The sequence below is a fragment of the Anas platyrhynchos genome, chromosome Z, assembly GCF_047663525.1.
Source record: "Anas platyrhynchos isolate ZD024472 breed Pekin duck chromosome Z, IASCAAS_PekinDuck_T2T, whole genome shotgun sequence".
Classification (NCBI taxonomy): domain Eukaryota; kingdom Metazoa; phylum Chordata; class Aves; order Anseriformes; family Anatidae; genus Anas; species Anas platyrhynchos.
In genome coordinates, this window is record NC_092621.1 from 25912522 (window position 1) to 25929871 (window position 17350).

Below are 17350 nucleotides of genomic sequence, written 5' to 3' on the forward strand. Positions count from 1 at the left end.
TTCCCACCATCAGAAACATTTTCCCAGGAAGAGAGAAATAAGCAAGGAAGACAATGTTTTTTGGCACCACAACAGTGAAGATCAATACACAGAATATAACAGAGGATGAAAAGAACAAAATCTTCTTACAGTGACAGAGAAAAGTTAGTAAACTCAGAACTGAGGTAAGAGGTAAAGGGATGCATGACAAAAATATAATAAAATGCTGGAATAAAAGTTTTTGTCTAGACTATTTGAGCTGAAAATCACTTAAATCTCATTTCACAGTCCCAACTGTGTGATATCCTGAGTGCTGTGTAAAGCCCATATACAGAGGTTGGCACACTGCCCCACAGGAGGCAAGGACACGCTCAAGTCCACTCGCAAGATGTTCGGCAAGTTGTGTGTCCTTTCTTCACACCTTCCTGCCTCCTCCACCCACCCAAGCGTCCCCAAACATCCCTAGCATTAGCACCAAGAACAGTGTTTAACAGATACATGATGTAGCAGCTCAAAGAACACTATAACAAATGTCAAGACTTTCTTGCACACAACCTCCAGAGCAGCACCTTACTCATCAGTCCTGGTAAAATTAGAACCAGGTGTGAAAGCAGTGACTGATGGACCCCAGGCAGCAACCCATTCATGTCTGTCTGTACCAGGAAAAGCTCTGAATGGGAAGTATTTGTCCCTACATTTCAGTGCTGTAATTTCAAGAAAAAGCTCAACTGTGTTTTAGAGAGTCAAGGTGACCTCAAAAACCATAGGTTATGAGAGCATGCAAATATTTTATCCTAGCATGAACAAGGCCAATACATTCAGTTTAATCTTTATTTCTAGTATAATTTGTACTTTCAAGTAGCCAGGACTGCCTGCCCAGAGCAGCTTGGCTTAGCAGTTGCTCCTAGGGTTACCCCAGCAAACATAGCACCAGCCAGGCCCTGTAACTGGAGCAGCTCTGTGATCTCTCAGTTCCTTTTGAGACAGGTTCACTGCTACCTGAGCCTGCTGCACTGCCAGCCAGCTGGAAAATGCAGGGACAGGATTACATGTCCAGCTATTGGAAAAGCACTACTCAAAGCTACAGATGCCAAAGGAGTTCGCTCCTGAGCCTCTGCTCCCAAATACAAAACCACAGGTACCTAATGCAGGACTTTGCTAACTGTGCAGAAGCAAATATGCCAACTAACTGCGAACAGAGATGTCCATTAAGAAAAGATGATTTTACAACACCAAACTCCTATCACAGGAGTTCTGTTATGGTACTGAGTACCTACAAGGTCTAGTGTTATGCCAGAAGACACTTATCTTTGGTAGAAAAAACTTAAGGTTCTGATCAGGACAGCCTTCTACAGACTTCCTCTGTCAAAGAGCACAGTTGCAAGCAGCTAGCTCATATCCCACAACCATAAAACCAGATGCCCAAACCCTTTTCCTATGGCTCCAGTTAAGGAAATTCAGTCAATTTGCTGAACATTTGCTCCAATAAGGGGCTCTGTACAACATAAAACACTGAAAGCACTCAAGACTTACCACAGCTGTGAACTTGGAGGGCAGATATGCCTTGGATACTAGAATAATACGCTTTATTAAATTATGAGGCTCTTCAATCTGGCATTCTCAATTTTTTCAACATATAACTGCTCTCTTCTTCCTTAGAAATGACTATGGATTTCCTAATCTAGTTATTACATTGTCTGAGGCATGCACGCTCAGATTTTCATACATAAATAGACATGCATTTTCTGGCCAGACCATTCTCACAAATTGGTCACACCAGATCTACAGGGTCACTGTTCTAGACCTGATCTCACTGCCAGCCATTGCAAACAAGTAGGAAAACATCTTCTGAGTGTTGACTCCAGAAGTCCACTAAAAAGACAGTCTGATGTAAAAATTGGAAGCATTAGCAAACCACTCCTTCCCTTGAGCTTTCTTGTAGAGACTTATTCCTGTTCATTCACTCTCCCAGAGTAATCTTCCCTCACTTCCTTGAAAAAAGGTCTTATTTCAGTCTTCTGTATCTGCTGCCACAAGTCCAACCACATCCATTTAGAGAAAGGAAGCACTATTTCAAGTCATGAACCTCAGGGCTATCACACAAAGGGACTATGATGCAACAGCAACCACAACCCATGCTTCTGGGATCAAGTGTCAAAACTGCTAGATTTCATGGAGCCCGTCAAGCGCCAACACTGTCAGAAGGCTGACAGACTGTTGAGACTTGTCTTAGTTTACTTGAATTCCCACAAAGTTAAGAAGTCACTTTTAACCACACAGACACAGATGACTTTGGCATTCATCAAGTAATCACAGGCACAGCTGGAACATTTAGTATTCACTTTTCTGCTAATAGGTATCAATAGCCTTTAGTTTACTTTCAGATGTCAGGCTTTCTACAATGCCATAAAGTGACACTTTAGTAGAGGCAATAGACATTAAATAGTTCTGTTTTCCTCTCAATGTGTAATGATACCAGAGCACAGCCATCTCTTGTCTAGTAGGGTTCTTTACATTGTGCAGAAAAATAACACTCTTCATTATATTTTAACTACAGCATAATTGTTCTGTATACTTGCAAGAACAGGGAGGAAGACAGGATAATGGGTCTGAAGGACGTACATGAAAATTTGACCATAAACAATTTCAGTTAGCTTCAAAGCATGTGTTGCTGTCTACAATTATAAACCTGAAATGCAGTTTATAAGTCTTCCTGTTGCCCAACTATTTCCATTTGCATTTAATTGCAAACCCCACTGTCTGTAGAAATACTTCATGTAACTCCTTAATAAAGCTACCTCTGCATGTGTTACTAGTTGGTCACCTCAACACAACTCGATTCCCCAAAATATGGGCCACTCAGTATCTATAAAACATAGCTCCTTTCTGTGAACTACCTCGTTGTCCATAAAGCTCTGATTGCTGATAAAACCTCAGTCTAACAATACCAATATAAACTTGCAAGCCTAAAGAAGCACTCGGGCTGATGGAAATGAGGAACTGAACACCAATTACAAGTTGTTTTTTTCCCTTGCAGGTCATCCTGTCTTCACGTACATAGTCCAACCCATTATCACAGTCAAGCCTGAAGCCAGCTTGGAAAAGACCACATGGTTAAGTAGCCAGTCCAGTTGAGAGGTATGTGTTTTCTACACACTTACAATAAGCATGTTTTTCATATTTTTTTTTTAAAAGCATTTTTTTTTGAAGATTTGGTTGGTAAGATTAACATGTCATTGGAGGCTCAAGACATTTGAAACTGTATGACACATTCCAGCAGGAATTTCCAATAGGCTTTCCTTCTCCAAAGGTTAATTCATGAAGAATCAACTACTAAAGTGTGAAAGGTTCCTGTCAACTTTATATGCTCACAGCTTTCTCAGCTTGTGATTTGAATTCCATGTATTTTGATACATTTGTCATTTTCTGTTCATTTCACTAGAATTATTGCATGCTTTTTTATTAGCAATATACATTAACAAGCTTTTATTAAAGAGCCAAAATTTTACCATATGGACCCCATTTCCTTATATTTTACCTATTCTGACCTCAGTTCAAGTTAACACAAACAAAACGTAAATGAAATAATGAAAAGAATAGTTTAATATTGCCAGGATAGTAAAATAAGCTACTCAAATATGAAAGACAAAGGGAAATGTCTATAGCATCTACAGCAAAAGTAGACATGGCTTCAGCTTTCTACAGAACCCCAAAGGCATTCATTATATGCAGTCACAACATTGCCTGTGGGTAGATCTCCACCCATAAACATTTGTAGATCAAGTACAGGGCAGAAAGACACAGCAGAAGCAGAGTAGAAGAACAGGAAAGAGGGACAACAGACCACCAGAAAAAATGGCAGAGCACAGACTGAACTCACCACAGTGACAGCAGGAAACCTGAATTCAGGTTTGTCTGCCTCTCCTCTGTTCACACACAATATTTACCCACAGCTCTATCACTCCCACAGCTGCCAGCTTAGATGCTTCACTCTGCAAACAGTAGCTAAGGTCACCCTGATCAAGTTGGGATGTCTTATCCCTCCCACAGGACCAGGATGAAGTACTAGGTTTACCGAGGCAATTGAGGACTGAAGAGGCCAAACATGTTTGACAGGATGCTTCACCGACACACAAGCTGGTTGAAGTTTGCAAGAAGCAGCATAAGGTGAAGGTTTTTGTTCACTGTCATTACTGATGGGTAGAAATTCAAAACAATACTTGTCATTTAAACCATAACCAGCTAATGTACATCCCTGCAAAATGTTGCACGTGTTTGGTTTTAAATCTTTATAGTGTTAAAAAGCTGACTGCATTAAAGCTGGAGACCAAAGGAATAATTTGTAGATAGTTGCAGTAAATGCCTTCTACCTGGATGTTGGCAAATAAGGGGCTACTCTTGGCTGTGAGAAGGGAGGAAGACGAGAACAGAAAGGGGGGAAAAGGAGGGAGAGAGAGCAGGGAAGGGAAGGAAAGGGAAGAGCCCAAAACAGCCCAACAAACTATTCTCTTTGGGAGTGAACAGCTGACAAATAGATTCAATGTTCAGATCACTGTGATGTTTACATGAAAAAGCTTCCTACCAGCAAACTCATGCTATAGTAAACAGCTGAAAGAACTGCGGAAAAATTCAGCTTGAAGAACTGAAAAGGAGGATGACAAGGGGGAGTGCTGGAGCAACCTCAGCCATTCTGTGAGTCTGTAACCTGAGGAGAAAGCTATGCAAGTGTCACCGAGCAACTTTAACAGGAGCTATATAAGCCTCAGGGTCTGAATGAGAAGACTCAGTAGGGTCAAAACACCTGCCTAGGAAAAACCAAAAGCAAAAGCATCACTTAAGTATAGGTAACTTTGAAATTGTAAGATAGCACTATAGAGTCACTCAGCCCTGACACTTGGCCTTTGTTTCTTTAACAATTCATTGCTCTTTCACTAGTCTGTTGCAGGGTTCAGCCTCTACAAAGTTCCAAAACACTGTTTCACGCTTTCCATATTCTGAAAAAAGCTCCAGAAACACCTGAACTGTTACAATACTCTCTTCCTTAAGATGCAAACACAAGTATGTGGATAAAATAGAAAGAAAAATATGCACACATGATGTTCGCTGCCCTGAACTTGGAGAACACATTTCCTTGTTTTCTTTGCTTTTTCTCCCTAAATAATTATTACAGCCTCAGTGCCTTTGAATGTTGTTTGTTTGTTTATATAGAAACAACGGCATTTCAAATCTTGTCGGGGGGAAAAAAACCCTTAAGCAATAGGGATAACAAATGAACCAACTTAGTTTGTACCTACAGAATAAATTGTCCCATAGAATTAAATTGAACAGTTTTAGTACAAACATGAACTAAAATCCACAGAAAGTAAAGAAATGTTATGTGGTACAGAATATCCAACACAAATGTGAGGGACCCCTAAGCACCCAGTAGACCCCACAAAACCATGGCAGCTCCTGCCATATCTCCCATGTTTCCAGTTCCCCAGGGAAGGCAGTTGAGCTGCTTGTGAAACAACTCAAACCACATTGCACTTTATTGCTTCTGTCACTGCAATTGCCCAGCATGAGCAGGAGACATCATAAAAAGGGGACAGAGGTACAGCAGGCTCACAAGCCAGGAATTCACCTTACAAGCTCTTTTCCTCACTGACTTTGCTAGTCCATGTGGGTGCACAATGGTACAGGGGCAGGAGACGCCTTCTTTGCTTCTGCTTCATAGGTGGGATGATGATTGGTTTTCACAGGTAGAGGACAAACTAGGTGTACCCACACAGGTAACCAGTTCAAAGGCGGTGCCATATCAGTTAGGGCCTCAGTTATCACCTGAAACCTGCTTGGCTACCTCTGCTCCACAGAGAGCAGAGCGGTGCTTGCAAAGTTATCAGAGCTGGCACCACTGGCTCCAGCCTGCCTTGTCCTCGTGCTCCCCATTAATTGCATACCCAGTAAAAAGACTTAATTCTCCTTTGTTATCAGGAGTTAGATCTATAGCAGTGAACTGAAGCTCCAACAGCCTAAAAGTTAAATGTCAGTTCTTACATCAAGGTTTGAAAAGAGCATACAAAACCCTGCCTTTTCACTCAATAGGTGTAGTGCCTAAATACTGACAGTATTAACTGCTTTGGGTGACAATGACATAGCTACCATTGCACATATCACTGCACAGTCATCAGATACTAAGTGAATCAGATGTTCCCCCCTTCTTATCAATATTCAGAGCACTTCCATTTCCAGGACAAGTCACTGACAGCTGCACACACAAGATATGCGTTTACTAAATCATGTGCCCACCAGTTTCTAAACATAATTATTACATCTAGTAAATTCAGATTTCCTTTAAGCTGATAGAAAACTGTCAATCTCTCTTCTTTAATTTTTCAGGTTACTCACTCACATCAACTCCATAGTCCACTCAAAAAAAATAAGGTTTGTTTTAATGCAATAAATACTAACCCAAAGTACCGACACAAAACAGTCTCATTGCTACCTTGACTGCATTTCCAATAATGAAAACACTGCAGTGACGATGTTAAATATCGGTTGTGAATAAAGTAGTATGAGATGATGCCCCATCCCTGGAGGCATTCAAGGCCAGGCTGGATGTGTCTCTGGGCAGCCTGCTCTAATGGTTGGCAACTGGGCTCAGAGCAGGAGGCTTGAAACTAGATGGAAATAGATAGAAAATAGATAGAGATAGTAATATCAGGATCACCATGCAGACACTTCAAAACAAACAAGCATTCTGCTTGAAATAGCAACACCGAGACCACTAAAATACAGGAAACATATTTAGCTTTCATCACTGTTGTGGCAATCATAGTGCACACAATGCACATAAATTTAACATCAAATTAAGCTGTTAGTTCAAGTTTTGAATTTTCTACCCAACAACAGAAATCACATCTGTATAGGCTCAGCACTGACTTTTGTCATCTTCTGTATAGCTGCAGTCTGTTTCCTTCATTGAAGCACTGCTTTATAAATTAGCACTCTGGTTACACCTTGTAACAATCTCTTCTTCCAGGCTTTGTGCTGGTTTTCCACTCATGCTATCTGCAGTCATCATCCATACTGTAAGATGCTTAGACTTAGAGCTGCTATAGGGTACAGAAGAGTCTGAAAGTAACATTTAGTACTGTAATGGGAACAGTTTCTGCAGAGACCTAGTGTCACAAAAGGGCTTGTTTTGTTACCATCAGTTTTTCTGATTTGCTGGATTGTAGGCTAATGGCTGTAACAAATGAGCTGAAGGAAAATACTTCTTTGTAACTGACAACATTTTTCATACAAGTGGTCAAGTTCCAAGAAAGCCTTTGTTTTATAACTTGTGGAAAATAAATTTAAACAACATGATCAGATGTCAACTTAAATCTCAAATGTGTTTAAGAAACTAATACAGATCAATTCTCCTACTGCTCTAAGAACCCAAACACCTCAGTAGCCTATTTCTTTGTCCATTCAGGGTTACCGATACAGCCATCATCAAACAACATTTGCATCCTGCATGAAGCAGGCAACTGGTTGTCTACAGCATCCCACTGAAATTTTAGGAAAAAATATATAGACCAATATTGCAGAAATCCACTTTTTTATTAAATGTCCATAAACATTTGTGGATCTGCTCAATTTTGTTCAAGTGCAACAACAACAAAAGGACAAACTATCAAGTGTTATTGCCATGGTTCACTGTTATGGAAAACACTAGCCCTTGTTTTGCTGTTACTACTGAAAATACAAAAAAAAAAAGAAATACATTGTTTCTTCTAGAACAACTCACATCAGCTAAATCTTCAGCAAAATCATGTGTTTCTTTTTATGATAGGTATGAAGATAGACACTGGAGCACAAGCAGTCTGCCTTGCACGTGATAAAACTGGGATGGCTTTTGGAGTGTTGTAATCTACTATTCAAATGTTTAGTATTATCATGGTCAGAGGTGATGTAAATTCAAAGTGGTAGGCAGTCACGTCCAGTCTTTGCAGCTAAGCTGGCTACCTACTTTCAGCAGTCAGCTAACAAACACCAAAGCAGGACTGGTTCATCTCCTTCTAAATCACAGCACTGAAATCTTTGCTCTGCCATGTCCTGAAAACCAGTATTCAAAAAGTTTGAGCTCACATATAATGAAATAATGTTTACAGTGTGCCTGGAAAAACAGTCAACCATTTTTCCTGGGTAAGTGCTCTATCCCAGACTAATCTGAGCATAATTACTGCTCCTCCCGGTACACTTTTTTTATTCTTTTTAAGTTACACTACCACATACCCAGGCTGATATTTCAGTGCATTATTTCTCCTGCTACATCGTATTGAGAACATATGGAATTTAAGCCTTGTTTACTACTGAACAGAGGCCAGCCAGCTATTGATTGGGTAAATCAGTTGGCCTGAAAAAAACTAAAAATCCCAGAAATGAGCAGTACATAACCACAAGTCACTTCTCATCCTTGCAGTTTTGAGGCCCTACAACTCAAGTAACTTTACAATCAGAAAAGGGGTGCAAAATTGTGCTGAAACTTACTTTTATGTACAAGCAGCTTTTTTTTTTTTTTACCTTTCTTGTTTAGTCTAATGTTTACACTTCCTTACAATTTTTGTACTCCTGCAGCAGTGCTTAGTGAGCACCACAACAGCTTTGCTGACAATTGCAGCTTTATTGAACTATGGCATTTGACACTGAATTCTCTCAAAAAACATTTCTGTAATTCAAAACTGCTTTGGCCACAGGACAGCTGAGAGCAAGCCCATCCCTGGCAGGCAAGCAGTGGCACCAGACTGGCAGCAGCATCACAGCAGAGGAACCCAGCAAGCAGGTGATGCTTATCCCACCACCCTATGTACCTGGAGGTCCCCTGGCCTGGTTCACCTGCACAGTCCTGTGCCATCCCCATGTTTTGCTGTCCCTTTGCACACACACTTTCCCAATCAAATATTCATCTCTATGTGCAGCAGTAACACAGTTTATAAAACAACTCTGCCTGCTGCTCATGTTCATCCCACCTCCAGCTACACTGAGTCAGGCTGGCAGACCTGACTGCGGGTTTTTGCTGTGAGCCAGACTGGGGACCTAACCCAGCCAAAAAAAAAAAACACGTGGAAGGAGTCAAGGCTGCTTCTCCCAACAGCAGAGCTGACTGAAAGTGCACACAAAACCACAGCTTCAGGGTGCGGATCCAGAGCAATTTAAATTCATTTAAATGCTGGCTGCCACAGTCCCACCTGGCCATAAATACTCCCCCTCCTGGGGTCAGCATAAGCAGCTGTGTCACCCACAACCAGCCACTTCAGAGGCTGGAAGATGCAAAGAAAACCCAGCCATGCAAATCAGCTCTACAAGGAGCTATTAGCCACCCAACAGGTTGGGTCTCCATGCCATCACATTGACAAGAGGCAAAGACCGCAGCAGACCAGCTGAAGGCACCTCAACACTTTCAGGCTTTGCAGAAGGCTCCCCAGCTGCAAAGGTCTGCAGCAAGCTGGGATTCCAATGTAACAAACCAGTTAAAACAACAGTTTCTCTCAAAAGAAGTTAGCCCTTGATAAAAGATCATGTTTTAAGCAAAGCCAACCTGTACCCTTCTTAGGTTTTCAAGTTATCTAGTTTTTACTTACTTTAACCAGACTACTGGACACAGAAATCATCTGTACTTAGCAACAGTTCCACAAAACACCTTTGAAACACCCCTCCCCCCCCCCCAAAAAAAAAGTAGTAAAACATTTCGTGGCCTTCAACACCGTGGAATACATTTCTCTACATACTTTGGGCTTTTTTTATTTCAGCTTTCCAGAAATTAGTCTGTACTGGGCTCATAGAAATCAAGGCTCTGGTTATATCCTGCAGATATAAGTAGTGTAATAAGCATCTTTACAAATTAAGCACAAATGCAGGAGGATATCCTCGATTTTCAGGCAGATTGCCCAGAGGATGGCTAGTATGCACAACTTCTCATTTTCCAGACTGCATGTCTGGTGTTCCCAGCATGAATACCTTGTCAGAGTTTGGAGACTGGTAAGAATCAGTTTAAATACCTTGCTGGAGGCCACAGGAGCTTTTGCTACACTCTGAATGAAACAGGTCAAGGTCCACAGTGGAAGACTGACAGAGACCTCATCCCTTATTACCAGCTTTTGCTGAATCCATGGGCTGCTTAGCCTGCTATACCCAAGCCAGGAGAAGCTCCTGAGATGAGAACTGCAGTTTCTGCCAGCTCCAGAGTCTGGCAGGCAGGGCAGGCACCACACCTCGAGGCAGCAGCTCCTTGGCCTGGCAGCTGTTTGCCCATGGATATGAGTCAGAGCCATGAGGTGCTGCTCAAATCTGACTCCTGAAGGCTTTGTACCTGGCCAACCTCTTAACTTGCGCAGTAAGCAATAAGAAAGGATAACACTGACATGATTCCTCCTAAGTTTCTTGCTAATGCACACTCACTTGAATGAAAGAGAAATTTAATTAAACTCTGAAGTCAGCCACCAATACAAATTCTTAATGGTTGTTTATTTATTTTTTTTAGCATTTCAAAATGTATTCAGGAGCAAGAGAAGTGTTTGTAGGAACACCACTTGATTCAGTATCTCCGCTGAGGGCAGCAGTAGATCTTCAGACCAAAGTATGCCTTTTCTCTTCTACATAGGACTTCAAGCAAGAACTGTAGCCACATCTCCTCTTTCTCCTGCTCCACATCCCACCCTGGCACCCTTCAAAGGCCACCCCATGGCACCCTCCTGGCACTGCCTGCTGCCACCAGCCTGTCACCCCATAGAGCAGGATACCCCTGGCCACCAGCACACACCTGCCTCTCCCTTCCCCCAGCTGTGACACTACAGCAGTGCATATCCTGTGGTTAACACTACTCAAAGCATAGTTGGCACCCTTCACTAGATGACGGTGGTTTTCTAAAGGCAAGCACAAGCTCTAAGGTGCAGGAAGTACTGATCCACCCAGAGAGATGTGCAGGGCCCACCTCGTGTCCCAGCCCATCTCACTGCTGGGCATCAACAAGCATGGTGCCCCGATGGGGCATTCCTCCCTGCTTCATCTCCAGCAGGTCACAGGGTGGGCACTGCTTCCTCCCCACCCCATGCCCACAGCTTGGTTCTGCAGGAACAGTTCAAGGATATCTGCTCCAAAAAAAATCACCAAAACAGCCGGACCAAGTGAAGCAAACAGAGCAGGTTAATCATTTGCTGTGAGGAGCTGAGCACAGCTTGCTTATCATCCCAGTGAAGTATGACCTGCCAGCCCTGTCTATCACTGTCAGGCATTTTTTTCCCAGCACGCAAGTAAGATTATTCCCAGTATATCACAGCAGACTTGAAGCAGCAACAGTAACAAGCAAATCTTGAGATGGAACAACTATGTAATTGAAACACCACTCTCAACAGAAGAGGCAAGCTGCTAATCTGCTGCTTCCTACTCCCTGCCTCAAGTATTGGACTTGATATAAGCACACTTGTGTGTGCACTATAAAACCCGCTTCCAGTGCAATATTAATATTTCCTGTTTCAACAGCACTCAAGTAGCTGCAAGCATGCTCTAACATAGCTTAGTCCTTTCTTTACCAAGAGACTTCAGGGGAGATGAGTCTGCTTCATACAAAAGGCACACAGAGAACCACTCCTCCCAAATGAATTATGTGCACTTGGTTAAACAAAGCAGTTAAACTTTTCAAGTTCTCATTCAGCAGTTTAATTATTAGCAATGTACAAAAGAGTAGCAGAGATAAACAGTGTGTTTGGTTGCCAAATTACGCCCATCAATAAAAAAAGAAAAGCTTTCTCATGAGCCACAAGTGCTACGGAAAGCATACACCCTACAGAATATATATGCATAGGATACAGTTAAGCCTTTTTTTAAAGCTTTAAAAATCCATCTGTTTTCATTTTAAAAAATCCTATGGAACATTTACCAAAAGATTTTTTCCTATTCAGTTGAAAAATGGCCATTTGTTTCCCTGCACTTAATACAGACACACAGAAGTCATAGATTCTCAAGTTCAACATTTTTCTAAAAGTCACTGTTTTGCAAACTTTCACATCCTGCTGTGTTAAGGTGCAGTTTCATAAAGAGGCAGGGCAAACCCAAAGTGAAACGTAGCCTACGCCTATCTCCACAGGCAGGGCAGCTCTGTGTTTCATGCTGCTTGTTTGCTCTTCTCTTAACACCAGAAAGAAGCAGCCGTGGGAGGGATGATCAGTAGCATCAACACCACCATCCTCACTGGATGCTAAGGTCACGTCTCCTCTGTATTCACCCACCTCAGACCCATAAAGCTGGTTTTCCAACTTCAACAGGTGAGATGAAGACTCCTTTACCTCTCGTCACAAGAAGAGCAGGAGGGTACTGCCAGCTGCAAACCTCAAAGCATGCAGTGAAGCTAAGCGGAATAAGACTTGAGGATAAGTCTGCTTGATATTTCTTTGATATGCCTCTTCACACCTCCCTTCCAACAAGTTTGATGTTGCTCATGTACCTAATTTCCCCCCCTGCTCATTCTGTAGGGATCTGGGCTCACTAACACAGATACATTAATTCAGAAACTTTCAGCATGGAAATGCCTGAAATCCTTTCCAAATCCAGATGTTTGTGGCCTCACTCAGTGTAGCTGTATTACATCCCTGGAACTGTCGTGAAGCCATTCAGCCATTTCTTACAAAATGTAAGTATTTGTTACCTCACACAATTTTCAGACAGACCAAACTGCAAGGTTTGAGGTTTCAAAGTGATAGCAAAGAGGCTTTTTCCTCAAGGATACACTGCCGTCTGATTTGCTGTATTCCTGCATAAAAAACTTCACATTTAACTGATCTGGGAGGCAATTCCAAGAATTATACTTTTCTTATTCATAATCTTCAATGGCAAAGGCATTTTCATCATAGAAATGGCTCATCCTTTGAATTTTATTACAAGGCCCGGTTCTCTGCACTTCAGTAAGACTGCAATTGATTGTGTTGGGTTTGAGAAATAAGTCAGGCAACAGATGTAACCAGGTTGGATAGCAGCTACATAAATCCAGTTGCATTGAGCCTGTTAACACAGTTTCTGCTGCATGAGCTACTTCCTTCTGCTTATATGATCTCACTTGAGTTTGTGCTGGACATGAACAACTGAAAAACTCAATGCAGCACCAAAGAAAACCTTTTACAAAGTCTTTATTTATTTAAGGCAATTGACAGCATGCAGAGTTGGAGGCACCTTTCAACAAGCAGTCCATGAAGCCACAAAGGTTTGGCACTGATAGACAAAGAGAAGGCCCAAAGGCTTTTTTTTCCTGAGGCCTTGTTTCTCCAAGGTACAGTGTTCACCCTGAGCTAGCACCGGAAAAGGATCCTCTTGCTTGGTTTCATTCAGCTATTTCCTGACTCTAAAGATGAAAATGATCAGCTACAAGGATTTTTTCCAGATGCATATCTTCGAGTAACTGTATCAGCAAAACTGGAAACATAGAGCTGGCGTTTAAGTTAGGGATGTCTACCCCATTACTTTCCCTTTGTATTATTAGGTCCCAAGGTACCCAAAGATGCTTTTCTCACACTAGTTTCCATCAGGCTACAAAATGTACCTGAGATTTGTATGCATCTTCCTCTCTAGCTATCAAAATGAAGTGCTACTGGCAGCCATGCAGACTGATTCACGTACTTCCTAGCAGAGAAGGGTCATAGTAAAAAGCTAACCTTCTTCAGAGCAACCTACAGCTTCTGCCAGGAGCTTAAAGCCAAAGTCAAAAGTACAAGTTAGGTTAAATGTTTAAAACAGTACTAGTTTGCTAGAGCAAGAAGCCTCAGCAATTTGATAGCCTAACCTGAACAACTTATTAACTCTTATGAGAAAGCCTGTATAGATGTTGTATTCCCATGATCCAAAGGGCAATTTTAGTTATATAGAGAACCTGCAGCTTCTGCTGGGTTTCATAAGACATCAGATAATGCAAGCCTAAGTTTTCTAGTTGGAGGGCCTTTTCATTTTTTTCCTTCCTTTTTTTTTTTTTTAAAAAAAAAAGATGCTTCCCCTCTTATTTATCTCCAAAATGGCAAGCAAATACAGCATAGCTAAAGCATATTTGGTTTTCTAGAACTAAGAAATTAAATACATGCATCCCTACCTCTGATATCACCTCAGAAATGGCTATGGTTTGCAGGTATGTGTGTATATATACACACACACATTTTTTAAATATGGATTATCAGCCCAGCATATGAGGAGCCTTTATTCATGCCTACAGGAAAAAAAAAGTCATCTCCAAGGCTCCTGCAGGAAAAAAAATCTAAAAAAAATAAATAAAATGATACTGTGATACAACAGCCTCAGCTTCTCACTCAGGGAAGGACTGAAAAGCAACTGAAGCCTATGCAAGCAGACAGCATTGGTCAGAGGGAAGACAGCATCAGGAAAACAATGAAGGATGCTCTCACCCACACCTGCTGGTGCCTTGGAACCAAAGGCCAAGCAGTGGGAGAGTGGCTACAACTTAACACACACCAAGTTCTCCCTGATCACTCCAGTAAAAAAAAAAAATCAAAACTACCATTGCAAAGCATGAATGCTGAGATAAGAAGCCATATCTTCAAAATGACACTGAGCATGTTTATTGTTGACATCCTTTCCCACCATAAATAAGGGTGTGAGATTCTTAAGAAAACCCCAGTCATCTTGGACAGTACCTTAATCAATAAACTATAGTGCTCAGCCAGGAACCAAGGCTTAAAGGATTGGCCTTTTGCTCCTTGTCAAAGATTCTTTGACCATATTGGACTTTATGGCAAATGCCACATGTACAAATCCACAACCAGACCAGATCTGCAGAGCAGATCCCATGCTTCTGAAAACCTGATGGGCACACCATTAGCACTTGAGAAGCTTTTGCACATCAGATGCACGGATAAAGCGTCAGCACAAGGTCAAATCACCATGAGGCCCAGAGATTGTCCTCAGCACCACATCTTCCCAGGCCCTGCTCCCGTGACTGGACTCTGCCATACCACACAAACAATGGCTGGGATGACTGGGAGGTTAGCTTCAAAAGCAAACTTCATCATCGCTAGCATAGACACAGAGCATACATGGCCAGCAGCCGCTCTAGAAAACATCAGTGCTAACCTTCAGCAACCTTCTCCAGAAAACATCATCAGCATGCTTTCAAAGGTCTCTGGGACACCCACTAGGTAATGCAAATGAAAAATGAAACCTATGGGCATGGTCTACAGAATGCACCACCTGGGGGGCATCAACAGAGGGAAGTGTTCAAGAGGGTGCAGGATCCTCCAAACCGAAGGTCTTGCTGTCAAGCACCAGTTTTCACACCTATCCTGGGTGGAAGCAGGGGTGGCCCCTAGCCTTTTGAAGATTTTTGTGCTTCTATAAAAAAAAGTTTCCAGAAATGGCTATAAAAAAAGCTGCAGTACTAAAACCTGGAAAGCTACTCATCAGACCACAGGATGCCAGAATTGCTATGAGCTTTGCAAATAATTTGCATGTTCACTTTTAGCAATGCCTACAATATCAGAGGCGTTTCTTATCAGGATGGCAAAACCAAGGGCTTACACATCTCTGCCCAAAGGAGAAAATACAGCCCATGCAGGATCCCAGCAAACCACAGCAATGCTGTGAGAGGGCCCTGCAGCAAGCAGGAGGAGGAAAGCTGCTTCAGGGATTTTTTTAAAATATAGGTTGGAGAAACAAATACACCTTGTCTGAAAGGAAATGCCTGGTACCTGCACTGCTTCTCACCCCACTCAAGCTGTAATCTGAAGTTATAAAGTTATAATCCAAAGTTATAAAATTGTAGAGCAAAGTTTTAAACTACAGTCCAAAATTCCGAAGTTATAATCCAGAAGTTATAAAGTTATAACATGAAAGCTGCAGTTGCAGTCTGAAGTTGTGAAGTCACAACCCAACCTGATACCTACAATGCTGCACTACAGAGGTAAAACCCCGAGCTCTAGCAGGAACCTAAAGTCCTGGAGTTAAAACGCGGAACTATAGCTACAATCCGCTCAGAAAGCTTCAGGTTAAAAATAACAGCGATGATTAAAAAAATAAAAAAGGCAATAAAACAGGAGCCCGAAAACCTGCTCCGAAGCCTGCCGGAGGTCGCCGCGAGCAAACCCAAAGCGAGCCGGAGCGCTGCGCGCAGCGCCGCTCTGCAACGGCAGAGCCGGCCGGGCTGCTTTTCTTTGCCCTCAACCCTCTCTTTAAGCACGAAAACGAGCAGGCCGGCGAAGGAGGGGGGCGAACAACAGGCAGGCCCCTGGCGCCCCCCGCTCCCACCGCCCCCCGAGCCCACTCACAGCCATAGCGGGGCCGCTGCAGGGGCGCCAGCTCCTCATGGTGCATCCTGCCGCCGCCGGGAGGGACGGCGCCCGCTGCCGCCCGCCCTTCTTATGCGCCGGCCGCGCCGCGCTGATTTGCTGCGCCCGCGCCCGCGCCCGCCCCGCGCCGGCACCGGGGAGCGGGGAGCGGGGAGCGGGGATGCGGCCACCCGGGGAGGCGCCGCGCACGGCTGCGGGGCGCCGCCGCACGGGAGCGACGGGGGGGCGGAGGGTCGGGGGGAGAGGAGAGAGGGGGGTGGAGGCGTATGGGGAAGGAGGGAGGGAGGGAGGGAGAGGGAGAGTGGGAGATCCCAGCCCACCCACCCGTAAGAAGAAAGAAAGAGGGAGAGAGAGAGAAAGAAAGGGAGAGAGAGAGAAAGAAAGAGAGAAAGAAAAAGAGAGAAAAAGAGAGAAAGAAAGAGAGAGAAAGAGAGAAAGAAAGAAAGAAAGAGAGAGAGAGAAAGAAGGAGAGAAAAAGAGAGAAAAAGAGAGAAAGAAAGAGAGAGAAAGAAAGAAGAAGGGAGAAAGAGAGAAAGGAAGAGACAGAGAAAGAAAAAGAAAGAAGGAAAGAAAATACAAAAGCCAAGAAAGATAGGGAGGGGGAGAAAAAGAGAGCAAGAAAGAGAAAGAGAGAGTTAGAGAGAGGGAATGAGAGAGAGAAAGAAAAAGAGGGAGTAATAAAGAATGCCAAAATAACTACAAAAAAAAGAAAAAAGGAAAAAAAATGAAAGGAAAGAAAACAATGAAAGCATATTAAAAAAAAAAAAATTGAAAAAAGAGAGCCTGGTATTAGGAAAAGAGAAAAAAAAGGGGAAAAGAGAATGCTGAAGAAGAAAGAAAGGAAGGAAAAAGAGAAAAAAATAAAATAAAAAGAAAGCATAAAAAAAAAAAAGCCACCAAAATGGGGAAAGGAAAAAATCTTTAACCAAAAAAATAAAAAAAAAGGGGCGGGGGGGGGGAAGAAAGAGTAAAACAAGTGAAGCCAATGAAAAATAATAATAAAAAAATAAATAAATTCTACCCCAAGTAGAAATAGCTTAGCCACCTCTCATCTTGCATTTTTGCAGAAA

The 17350-nt window shown here is 42.6% G+C and overlaps 1 protein-coding gene across 7 annotated transcripts in view; it reads right to left on the reverse strand.

The window, feature by feature from the left end:
- IQGAP2 (IQ motif containing GTPase activating protein 2) overlaps positions 1–16420 on the reverse strand; it is a 127417-nt gene extending 110997 nt beyond the window's left edge. For all 7 annotated transcript variants that reach the window (XM_038171489.2, XM_038171486.2, XM_038171484.2 and 4 more), the window contains exon 1: positions 16260–16420. In XM_038171489.2, the coding sequence (XP_038027417.1) occupies positions 16260–16305 (46 nt within the window). In that variant the 5' untranslated portion in view covers positions 16306–16420. The remainder of the gene's footprint in view (positions 1–16259) is intronic.
- Between the last annotated feature and the right edge of the window lie 930 nt (positions 16421–17350).